This window comes from Malaclemys terrapin, chromosome 1 (assembly GCF_027887155.1).
Source record: "Malaclemys terrapin pileata isolate rMalTer1 chromosome 1, rMalTer1.hap1, whole genome shotgun sequence".
NCBI classification, from domain to species: domain Eukaryota; kingdom Metazoa; phylum Chordata; order Testudines; family Emydidae; genus Malaclemys; species Malaclemys terrapin.
In genome coordinates, this window is record NC_071505.1 from 102,455,024 (window position 1) to 102,467,432 (window position 12,409).

General features: G+C 50.9%; 1 protein-coding gene across 2 annotated transcripts in view; it reads left to right on the forward strand.

Annotated features, from left to right (window-relative positions):
* Nucleotides 1-11,332, forward strand: part of ATP6V0A4 (ATPase H+ transporting V0 subunit a4) — a 55,562-nt gene extending 44,230 nt beyond the window's left edge. For both annotated transcript variants that reach the window (XM_054033595.1, XM_054033605.1), the window contains exons 19-21: nt 1,227-1,344; nt 4,215-4,386; nt 10,798-11,332. In XM_054033595.1, the coding sequence (XP_053889570.1) occupies nt 1,227-1,344; nt 4,215-4,386; nt 10,798-10,891 (384 nt within the window). In that variant the 3' untranslated portion in view covers nt 10,892-11,332. The remainder of the gene's footprint in view (nt 1-1,226; nt 1,345-4,214; nt 4,387-10,797) is intronic.
* The last annotated feature ends 1,077 nt before the right edge of the window (nt 11,333-12,409 follow it).

Here is a 12,409-nt window from a genome sequence, read left to right on the forward strand (position 1 = left end):
CTGCTTCCCATATAAGTCTCATCCTGCTCTCTAATTATTAGAGTTGGCTTAAGCCCTGAAGCAGAAGGTTTAACATCTCCCCCTACCTTCTAAAGTTTTGCCCGTCACAAAGGTCTGGTTTACACTACAAACTTATATCAGTATAACTATGTCGCACAGGGGTGAAAAAAATCCACCCCCCTCAGTGATGTAGTTATACCGACCTAACCTATGTGTAGACAGTGCTATGTCAGCAGGAAAGCTTCTCCCGCTGACATAGCTACCGCTCTTGGGGAGTTGGATTAACTACACCGATGGAGAGCTCTCTTTAGAGCATCTTCATTAAAGTACTACAGTGGAGCAGCTGCATCGGTGCAGTGTTTTAAGTGTAGACTTGCCCGAAGGAAAAGCAGTTATCCTGGCGGAAAAAGCACAGGAGTGTTCTGCATTAAAAGAACCTGAAATCTGGAGAGGAAGGTAAGAGCAACTAAGATAGTGACAGAAATTGGGCGTTATTCTGAATATACTGATCCAACACCCACTTAACACAATAGAAAGACTCTCATTGATTTCAGTAGTGTTGGATCAGCCCCTTTGTGCTCCACATTTATTTCAGGGTTGCACCCTTGCAGCCTGTAACGTGCGTGCGTGTGTGTGGGTCATTAGGCCTGATTCATTTGAACTGGGGGAACCCAGGATATGTGCCTCTGGCAGCAGACATTCTGTCTGGAGTGGGGTTCACAGCAGTCCCAGATACTTCAGGGGAATGGGGTTCATAGTCAGCTGGCAGTTTGGGAAGTGGGATTGGCTGGCTGAGGGGGAAGCTGGCGCTTAGGAGATTCACTGATTCAGTATATGTCCCCAGAAGCATCTGCCAGCAGGTTTCCTGTGCAGTTCCACCCATAAATTAAAGCTTCAGTTTTTAGGGGAGCCCAAGGAGGACCGTGGTAATCTCACGGTCACTCCCCGCCAGGAGTTAAATTGTAGGGTTGTCAAAATATGGGGTAGTTCTATAGCAGTTGCCTCAAGTTGTCTTTCTTCTGGGAATGGTGGGCTGGGAAAATAAAGGAGGAGGAACAATTTTCAAACCTGTCCTTTTGACCTGTGAAGTACCCATGTGTTGCTCCCCTTGTAGTGAAGAGGAGAACGGAGACCAATGTGCAGCAAGTTCATAGGCAGCACTGCTCTGTTAACAAACAGCACTAAATGAGCATAAGTGAAGCAGCTTCATTTTTACATCATTTCAGTTCAATTTTGGCGATACGTTTGTCCACCAAGCTATCCACACTATTGAATACTGCCTGGGCTGCATCTCCAACACGGCATCCTACCTCCGGCTGTGGGCACTCAGCTTGGCTCATGCACGTGAGTTATCGCTCGATGGTCGTTATTATTCAGGTAGTGATCGTGAAGGGCTTCTACAAAAAGGATTTTATTAGAGCTGGCTGGGAATTTTTTGGCAAAAAGTTTTTGGTGGAAAATTTTGGTTTCCACAAAAATCAACATTTGCCCACAAAAAAATTGATTTTGTCAAAATTTTTTGATTTTCCATCAGGAAAATCAACCCAAATGTCAACCCAAATGAACATATTTTGGTTTGTCGAACAAAATCAAAATGTTTTGTGGCAGTTCAATCTGTGTTCACCTAAGCTGCCACAGTATGGGGCACAGGGCACTTGCAGGTTTAAACTAGTATAAATGGTGGATTCTCTGTAACTTAGTCTTTAAACCATGATTTGAGGACTTCAGTCACTCAGCCTGATGTTATGGGCCTACTACAGGAGTGGGTGGATGTGGTTCCGTGGCTTGTAATGTGCAGGAGTTCAGACTAGATAATCATGATGGTCCTTTATGGCCTTAAAGTCTGAGTCCCTCTGGTGTCTTCTAATTGTGGTGCCTCATGTCCCCGCTGTGGCCTTGGCTCTCTGGCTGAACTACTTTTCCCATGATGCACTGAGGTTTCCTTTCTGACTGAACCCTCATGGTCCATCATGGGAAGATATAGCACATACGGGGAACCCAGCCCATAAAGGAGAATGAGCGCACGAAGCACCAGAATTACAACTCCCCATGAGTTGTCCCCATGAGGGCAGCTCAGGCAGACACAGATTATTGTCAAACTGATGTGAAAAGAAATACTTTGATTCTGTGCAGCAAATAAAAATGAAACATTTTGATGTGGGAATAGCTAAACATTTCATTTTGATCTGAAATTTTCCAGTCAAAATTTTTTAGCACTCTCCATTTCATGAAAAAATTTGATATGTCAACTTTTCATCCGGATTCGTGATGAAACAAGTGTTAAAATATCAGAATTCCCTGCAGGACAGAATTTCTGTGTTGTTTTTTTTTACCAACTCTAAGTATTATTATATATTTATTATTTATATTTTTGTGGCACCCAGGAGTCCTAGTCATGGACTGGGGGCCCCACTGTGCTAAATGCTGTCCAACACAGCACCAGACAGACAGACCCTGCCCCCAAAGAGCTTAAAATCTAGAAATGGGCAACTACAGAAGGAAACCTCTGAGTGCAGAGATCCCTGGATTGGAAGGGGTGAGCTGCACTTCCCCTTATAACATCCTTGTTGGCACATAAGTGAGTCTAATAGGACTTAATTAGAAGCCAAGTCACACTAGCCTTTATACTCGAGATAAAGTGATAAAAAGTATAAGAAGCTTGGGTAAAAGGATGACATGCACTTAAATATATGGGTAGCCCTTTTATGAACATCTGAAAACCTGTTTTTCTTTTAGCAGAGGTGTTCATCACAACTATTGGCACCTAAAATGATACCCCATTCATCTGAACTCGTACATCAAAATATAGTTTAAGGATCTCTCTGTACTGTCCAAGGAGACAGAAGAAGGATGATCCAATGGTTAGGATGCTAGCATGGACTGTAGGACAGCTCGATTCAATTCCTTGCTTTGCCACAGACTTCCTGTGTGACCTTGGGCAAGTCACTTAGCCTCAGTTTCTCATCTGTAAAATGGGGATAATAGCACAGATGTGTTGTGGGGAGAAATACAATGAAGATTATGAGGTGCTTAGATACTACAGTCAAGAGGGACATGTAAAAACTAGGACTGTTGATTAATCGCAGTTAACTCACACGATTAACTCAAAAAAATTAATCGCAATTAAAAAGCTTAATCGCACTGTTAAACAATGGAATACCAATTGAAAGTTATTAAATATTTCTGGGCGTTTTTCTACATTTTCAAAAATATTGATTTCAATTACAACACAGAATACAAAATGTACCATGCTCACTTTATATTATTATTTTTTATTATAAATATTTGCACTGTAAAAATGATAAACAAAAGAAATAGTATTTTTAAGTTCACCTCATACAAATACTGTCGTACAATCTCTTTATCACAAAAATGCAACATACAAATGTAGATTTTTTGTTTGTTACATAACTGCACTCAAAAACAGAACAATGTAAAACTTTAGAGCCTACAAGTCCACTCAGTCCTACATCTCGTTCAGCCAATGGCTCAGACAAACAAGTGTGTTTACATTTACAGGAGATACTGCTGCCTGCTTCTTATTTACAATGTCACCGGAAAGTGAGAACAGGCGTTTGCAAGGGACTTTTGTAGCTGGCATCCCAAAATCATAGGATAGAATGGTCAGAGAAATAATGCTGAACCCCAAGAGAACCCACCTTTTACATAGGCACCTATTGCCACAGGGATCACAGATCTTAACCTTAGCTGGAGATCAAGTAGACACTCAGTAGTAAGAAAGGGAACTGATTTTGACAGTAAGGATGAAATGCAAAATCATAAAGGACACTCCTGGCATCCCACTGACTGGGGGACCAGAACTACTACAATGGCACAAACTATTATAACTCTGATAAAAACAAATGGGAGATCTCAGGAGGAAGCAGCCCAGATTTCTCTAAAGATCTCTGGCAGGTGCAGCCACACACACAACTCTGCAAAGGGACATAGAGCCAGATCCTCAGCTAGTATAAACTGGCAGTGCTCCACTGGAGTCGATGGGGCTCTATGAAGGACCAAGACATTACACCTCAGCTGCACTATATACCCACTTCCCATTACTTCTACATACAGCTTCCCTTTAGGGAAAGCATTGAGAATGATGGAGCACAGAACAAATGGATTGGTTCCATCCACCGAATGGGATGGGCGAATGGATTTTACCATTGTGACGGTTGAACTGTTCTTGCTCTCCCTCCCTGCTTGCTTTGCAGAGTTATCAGAGGTCCTCTGGACCATGGTGATGAACATCGGACTCAAGAACAGCGGCTGGGGAGGACTTATTGGGGTCTTCATCATCTTTGCCATCTTTGCAGTTCTGACTGTAGCTATTCTGCTGGTCATGGAGGGCCTCTCTGCCTTCCTGCACGCACTGCGCCTTCACTGGTACGTATTCTACCAGAGGAGTCTGTCCTTCACGCTATGGAAGCCTTTTCTAGTGCACTTTCTGGGAGACGAGGGCACACATTTTACTGCAGAGAGTCCATGATGACGGGTGTGGAGAGGGGCACGGGTGAGGGCATGTACATACCTAATTAGAGAGTGAGACTGTATGCCTGGGTAGATGCTCATATTTGTTACAGGATGTTTTCTATTCACAGCCATATTATTGTACCTCAGGCTTTTGCCCTAACACTGCTCGCTATTGCACTTACCTGTTTGAAGACGGGCAGGCATGCAAAAATATGTAAACAGTCAGGTGAAGTGGCCTAATGGAGACCTGCAAACTCATGTCTGTTGGGGAGTAGCTCATGTTTCTTCTTTGAGTGCTTGCTCATGTCCATTCAACTTAGATGTCTGCGCTCGCCACATGCACTGGTGCCAGAAGTTTTTCCCTCACCACTATCCGTAGGGGACCTGCTCTGGCGCCCCCTGGAGTGGCGCACACATGCCGCAGTATATGGGGTGACGCCAGTTCTCCCCACCCTCAGTTCCTTCTTGCTGCCAGTGACGGTGCTAGAACTGTTGCTACTTCAGCTAGTGCTGTTGCTGCTCATTCATACAAACTAGTTATCTCTTGTATTATAGTGTATATTGTTTTCTGTTAGTGTTTATAAATCCTTAGCTAGAGTTAGAGACTTTGTAGGTCCCGAACAGGACTCTGCCTCGGGACGGGGCCCCGATCCCCGGGCTTTAAGACCTGTGATCGCTGCAAGAGACCCATGCTCGTTAGTGATCCACACAGCAGTTGTCTGCGTTGCTCGGGCAAAGGACACATTAGTGAGAAGTGCAAAATTTGCAATTCCTTCAAGCCAAGGAGTAAGAAGGAGCGTGATGTTTGTTTAAGAGCGCTTCTTATGAAGTCGGCCCTCACCCCACTGGAGCAACGCTCAGACTCAGCACCGACTTTCATCACAGTGCCCCACCGGGACCGTTCATTAGCCGGCACTGGTCCCCATGCGTGTCTTCAACTAAGAAGCCCAAGAAGGTGGTGCGAGGCCGATCTCCAACCTCCCACAAGGGAAAGGATAAGACTGGGTGTGAGCAAGGTCCCATGCCGGGCAACTCTTCACCCACGTCAGGATCTCGGGCCCAAGCTCCTGTGGAGCGTTGTAGCCCAACCCGTTCCCTGCCAGCTACCCCGGATAGCGCCAGAGGCCTCCGTCAGCTCCAGGTGCCGTCCATGCCAGAGGCCCTGCAGGTGATGCAGGAGATCATGTCCCTCCTGGTGCCGCCCACACTGGCTCTTGCTGTTCACCGGTCACAGGATAAACCCACATTCGAACCACCACGGTCCCCACCTCAGGAGGCACCGTTCCCAGTCATGGGGGACGTCCCGCCAACACTCACCTTCCTGTAGCCACCACGCATCTGACCGCAACAGGGAGACACCATGCAGCCCCATTCGGTCCCCGGTCCTTGGGCACAGGCAGAGTGGCTCGAGGCGCAGCTCGCCGGTCACTGGGCGCAGACCTTTGGGGGCATGCACCCCCTTGCAGGAGTACCGATCCTGGTACCACACCATGTGCAGGTGCTTCCCGGCATCGGGCCCACTCTGACTCCTGGTACCGCTCCTTTCATCGGAGCGGTGCTCAACTCTGCCTGTGCCAGGGTGTTCTGGGCGCTGGAAAGATTCAGGGCACTGACGGACCTCATCGTGGAAGTCTCCGCATTTCCCCTGACCGCGGCCAGGGTTTGCCTGTGCCTACTAGGTCACATGACAGCGTGTACATATGTGGTGTGCCGTGCCAGGCTCCAGATGCTACCCCTGCAGCTACGGTTGGTGACAGTCTACTCCCAGTCCAGGGACCACCTGGAAAAGGTTGTTATCATTCCCACAGCGGTACTTACCTCCCTGTGATGATGGACCTACCCTGAGAAAGTCCTGAAAGGAATCCCCTTTAACAGCACTCATCACACAGTCGAGTTGGTTTCAGATGCCCCAGATCTTGACTGGGGGGTGCACTTTGGCACCCTCCAGACCCAAGGTATGTGGTCCCAAGAAGAAACGACACTACACATAAATGTCAAAGAGCTCAGGGCAGTGCGTGGAGCATTCGCAGTCTTCCTATCTCACCTGTTGGGCAAAGTGGTCAGAGTCTTGATGGACAACACAGACTCAATGTTCTACATCAACAGACAAGGAGGAGTCCAATCCTCTGCCAAGAGGCACTCTGTCTTTGGGACTTCTGCCTCAACCATGGAATCCATCTAGAAGCGTATCACCTTCTGGGTGCCAAGAACACGCTAGCAAATCACCTAAGCAGGGACTTCTCCTCTCACCACGAGTGGGTGCCCCACCCGGCGGCAGCCAGCATGATCTTCCAGAGGTGGGGAACTCCCCAAGTGGATTTGTTCACCACCAGGCAGAACAAGAGGTGCCACGGGTTTTGCTCCAGACGGGGTCTGGGCAAGGGCTCGCTCTCTGATGCCTTCCTCCTGCCGTGCGGGAAGCCTGATGTATATGTTCTCTCTGATTCCGCTCATCAGCAAAGTTCTTGCGAAAATCAAGAGAGACAAGGCTCAGGTTATCATGATTGCCCCGGCGTGGCCTCGCCAGCAGTTCGGGATGCTATCAAGCCTGGCGGCGATCCCTCCATGGCCCCTGCCGAACTGACCGGACCTGCTGTCACAGGATTACAGCCGACTCTTGCACTCCAACCTCACGTCCCTCCACCTATGGCGTGGATGTTGCGTGGCTGAACCCTGAGGAATGGGCTGTTTGGAAGGGTCCACAAGGTCCTTGAGAGTAGAAAGCCCTCGCCTAGACAGACTTACCTGGCAAAGTGGATGAGGTTTTCCCACTGGGCGGCCGAACGGGCCATCTCCCCTTCGCATTCTTCGGTGCAGTCGATCTTAGCCTACCTGCTTCAGTTGAGGAACCAGGGCCTGGTGCACTCTTCTATCACAGTGCATCTGGTGGCCATTTCTGCCTTTCATCTGCCCATGTAGGGGCAAACGGTGTTCTCCCATGACATGACGATCAGGTTCCTCAGAGGTCTCGAGAGACTTTTTCCTCGAGTTCGGTCCCCGGTCCCTTGGTGGGATCTCAGTTTGGTTCCGTCCAGGCTCACGGGCCCACCCTTTGAGTGCACATGTTCACGGCCCACTATGCCATCATGCAGCAGGCCAGGGATGATGCTGGGTTTGGCAGAGCGGTGTTGCAATCGACACATCCGTGAACTCCTACCCGCTTCCAAGGGTACCGCTGGGAGTCACCTAAGTTGAATGGACCATGAGCAAGCACTCGAAGAAGAAAAGACCATTATCTTTTCTGTAACTGGTGTTCTTTGAGATGTGTTGCTCATGTCCATTCCACAACCCACCTTCCTTCCCCACTGTTGGAGTTTCTGGCAACTAAGGGTGGGGGGAACTGGCGACACCCTATATACCGCGGCATGTGTGTGCCACTTCAGGGGGCGCCGGAGCCGGTCCCTTACGGATAGTGGTGAGGGAAAAACTTCCAGCACTGGTGCATGTGGCGAGCACACACACACCTAAGTTGAATGGACATGAGCAACACATCTCGAAAAACACCAGTTACGGAAAAGGTAACTGTCTTTTGTAAGCTGCTTCCTGGTGGTGGAAGATTTAGTGTTAACTCACTGTTCCACCTGCACTCAGAGGTTCAGACACTTTTCTAAGATCTTATAAGAACTCAGACTGATATGTAAAACAAATCCAATGCAAGAAAAAAAACAAAACCCTCATTGGCCCTGGAGTTCTCTTGGAGGGCTTGCGTTGTGTACTTTCCATCACGTGACATTCCATCCCTGACCACACAATACAATCAGCAAAAACCAGCTTGTAAAGCTTGGAGTCACTTGATATGGGGCTGGAGGGCCTGATAAGTTTGCTAGCTCAGATTCTATTGTACTGCACGAAGGAGTGAACTTGGCTGCCCTTGGTGGTTATCAAAGCTCTCTCGGATATTAGGTTTAGTGTAGGAACAAGGGCCTAGTTTTCCCTGCTTCCATGATACTGGTGATTGTCCCCTCACTGACAGTGTTTTCAGACTGATGTATGAGAGGGGCTGTAAAGGTCAGTGACTCTTCTGAATTCCTTTTGCGCCACAGCCGTTACTCTCTTTCAAAAGCTTTACTTTCCTCCTTGTACCCCCAACCAGGGGCTGTCCTTAGGCATACACAGAATACGCAGCTGTGTAGGGCACCATGAAATCTGGAGCACCAAATTGCCCCAAATTTCATGGTGCCCTAGGCAACTGTGTGCTGCATATATGGCAGCACCAGCCCCGGCGACCAGCCCTGTCCCTCAGCCGGCCCCCCCTGCAAGGGGCAGGGCCGTCCCTAGGGGAGTGTGGGGCCCCAGACAACTCCATCCGCCCTGCCTCTTACCCTTCCCCCCTGCTCTGCCCCCGGCCCACCTCCATTCCGCCTCTTCCCCCAGCGACCCCGCACTCACCGCCGGCGGCGGGAAGCGGAGCAACCCGGCCCCAGCCCGCTCTACTCTGCCAGTTCCTAGCCGCGGCGCTCCGTTTCCTGCCACCGATGAGTGCAGAGAGGTTGGGGAAAGGATGCCTCCTGCACTCACTGGTGGCAGGAAGCGGAGCGACATGGCCCCAGCTGTGTTGCTGGGAGGGGCAGGGGGTTGGGGAAAGGTCCCCCCACCGCACTCACCGGTGATGGGAAGCGGAGCGCTGCGGCTGGGAGCTGGTGGAGTAGAGCTGGATGGGGCCGGGCTGCTCCGCTTCCTGCCGCTGCCAGTGGGAGGGGATCCCTTTCCCCAAACCCCCTCCCCCGAGTGACATGGCTGGGGCCAGGGTGAGGGAAGCGGAGCGGGCTGCTCCCAGCCCCCCGCTAATCCCCTGGGCCACTCTGGATCTGTGGGGCCCCCAAAAGTTGCCCCCCAGCTCCTGCCTCCCAGGAGGGGGGGGAGGCCTGGGGTCCCACAGAGCCCCCCTGCAGGGGGGGATGCATAGGGCACCCAAATGGTTAGGGATGGTCCTGTCCCCAACCCAAGGAAGGTGGGAACCAAATACGTCAAGGGCGGTTCTTCTTCCTTTGAAATGTAGTGGTCAGTGGTGCTGTTGCTTAGGGTTACCATACGTCCGGATTTTCCCGGACATGTCCGGCTTTTTGGGCTCCAAATCCCCGTCCGGGGGGAAATCCCAAAAAGCCGGACATGTCCGGGAAAATTGGGACCGGAGGCTAGGCCGGGGGCCGCGCCGGGGGCCAGCGGTGCTGAGCGGGGTCTGGTGGTCAGTGGGGCCGAGCGCCGGGGGCCGGCGGTGCCGAACGCCGGGGGCCGGTGAGGTCTGGGGCCGGTGGTGCCGAGCACCGGGGGCCGGTGGTGCCGAGCGCCGGGGGCCGGTGGGATCTGGGGCCGGCGGGGCCAAGCGCCGGGGGCCGGCAGGGCCAAGCGCCGGGGGCCGGCGGTGCCGAGCGCCGGGGAGGTCTGGGAACGGCGGGGCCGAGCGCCGGGGGCCGGCGGTGCCGAGCGCCGGGGGGCCGGTGGGGTCTGGGGCCGGCGGGGCCGAGCGCCGGGGGCCGGCGGGGCCAAGCGCCGGGGGCCGGCCGTGCCTGGGGCCGGGGGCCGGCGGGGTCTGGGGCCGGCGGTGCCGGGCGCCGGGGGCCGGCGGTGCCAGGGGTGCTGAGCGCCGGCGGTGCCGGGGGCTGCTGAGCGGGCCGGGGGTGCTCGGCCGGGGGGCCGGGCCAGGGGGTGCTGAGCGGGCCGGGGGTGCTCAGCCGGGGGCCGGGCCGGGGGGTGCTGAGCGGGCCGGGGGTGCTCGGCCAGGGGCCCGGGGGGTGCTGGGCGGGCTGGGGGTGCCCGGGGCCGGCACCCCAGGGCCCGAGCTTGACCCAAGCTGGAGAGGCCAGACTGGGCCGCGCCTCCTCCCCCCACACCCCGCTTACCTGCTTCAGGCTTCCCGCGAATCAAATGTTCGCGGGAAGCAGGGGAGGGGGCGGAGTTGGGGTGGGGACTTTGGGGAAGGGGCGGAGTTGGGGTGAGGCTGGGGGCGGGGCCGGGGGCTGTGGACTGTCCTCCTTTTGGAGGCTGAAAATATGGTAACCCTACTGTTGCTGGTCCTGCCCCTTTCCATTATGTCAGAGGGGCCCTCAGGAAACCCTACCTCAGCCACCAGTCCAGTCCATATGCACATCACAAAGCTGTAGAGATTCCTGAAACTTGTGCATGTTTCTGACACCCACCCTCCACTGTTAGTTAAGCTCCCAATCTCTTTCTTCCTGGAGCTGCTAGATTTTTCTTCCTGACTACTTGACTTTTAAATGTTCCTTTCTTCCCTCTCTCCCCACACCCCTGTCGTCTCTTGCAAGCTCATGTAACACATTACAGTGCCTCTTGAACTTCTCTTTGTGTTTATTTTTCCCCTATCAGGGTGGAGTTCCAGAACAAGTTCTACGTGGGGACAGGTTATAAGTTTTCTCCATTCTGCTTTAAGTCTATCATAGATGGAACTGCAGAAGACTAAAGACAACTCATTGCAAAAACCCTTTACTCCCTGGACCACATTTTTCATTCCTTGAAACTGATTACACTCTGGAGTACAGAAACCTCTTCAAGTGAGCGTCATATTCTATGTAGTTAAATGGAATTGTTGCCCTGGCCTAGCACTAGGTACAAACCAGCCACTATTCTCATTAAAGGGTTAACTGTGTCATACTTTAGCAAAAATGTTAATCTAAAAGGTGACCATTTCTACTTATACAACGCTAAACTGTAAATCAGCGGAGCAACAGAACAGAGAGACAACACCCAGCATGTTGGCCAGATCCTCAGCTGGTGTACACATGCATCTCTCCATTGATGTCAATGCAGAGTATCTGGCCCTATTTGTAGGAGTCATCTGTCTACTCTTTGAGTTAAAAACAGAGGATGGCGTACTGTTTTGAAATAAATTGTTAATAATCAACTCACATGTGTTTTTCTCCCTTTGCTGTCCTGCTTTGTGTTTTTGTTTTTTAAGAAAACATTTAAGTATTGATTTAGATGAATTCCTTGGGTGATCAGATGACAACTGCATGTGATGAATCCCTGTACAAGATTACATTTCTTAATATAGCACACAAATACAATTCAAAGTAACTGAGAAAAATGCTTGCTTTTAAAGCCATACTTTACTCTGACAAAGCGCTTATTATCTTATTTGTTTCAGGGATTAACATAGCTGGATTATAGGTTTTTTCACACACTGTCACTTTAGAAAAGTGTTAAATTTGAGTCATGCAAATACAAGGACACACTAGCCATGGATCAGCAATGCGGGCCTTTGGGGTTTCTAGTTTATGGTATGCTGGATATGAGTCAACAGTGTCTGGATATGAGTCAACAGTGTGCCCTTGTTGCCAAGAAGGCTAACGGCATTTTGGGCTGTATAAGTAGGGGCATTGGCAGCAGATCGAGGGACGTGATCGTTCCCCTCTATTCGACATTGGTGAGGCGTCATCTGGAGTACTGTGTCCAGTTTTGGGCCCCAAACTACAAGAAGGATGTGGAAAAATTGGAAGAGTCCAGCGGAGGGTAACAAAAATGATTAGGGGGCTGGAGCACATGACTTATGAGGAGAGGCTGAGGGAACTGGGATTGTTTAATCTGCAGAAGAGAAGAATGAGGGGGGATTTGATAGCTGCTTTTAACTACCTGAAAGGGGGTTCCAAAGAGGATGGATCTAGACTGTTCTCAGTGGTAGCAGATGACAGAACAAGGAGCAATAGTCTCAAGTTGCAATGGGGGAGATTTAGGTTGGATATTAGGAAAAACTTTTTCACTAGGAGGGTGGTGAAGCATTGGAATGGGTTACCTAGGGAGGTGGTGGAATCTCCTTTCTTAGAGGTTTTTAAGGTCAGGCTTGACAAAGGCCTGGCTGGGATGATTTAGCTGGGGATTGGTCCTGCTTTGAGCAGGAGGTTGGACTCCTGAGGTCCCTTCCAACCCTGATATTCTATGATTCTATGGTGTGTCCCTGTTATGGCTGAGCTCAGTAAAGCTG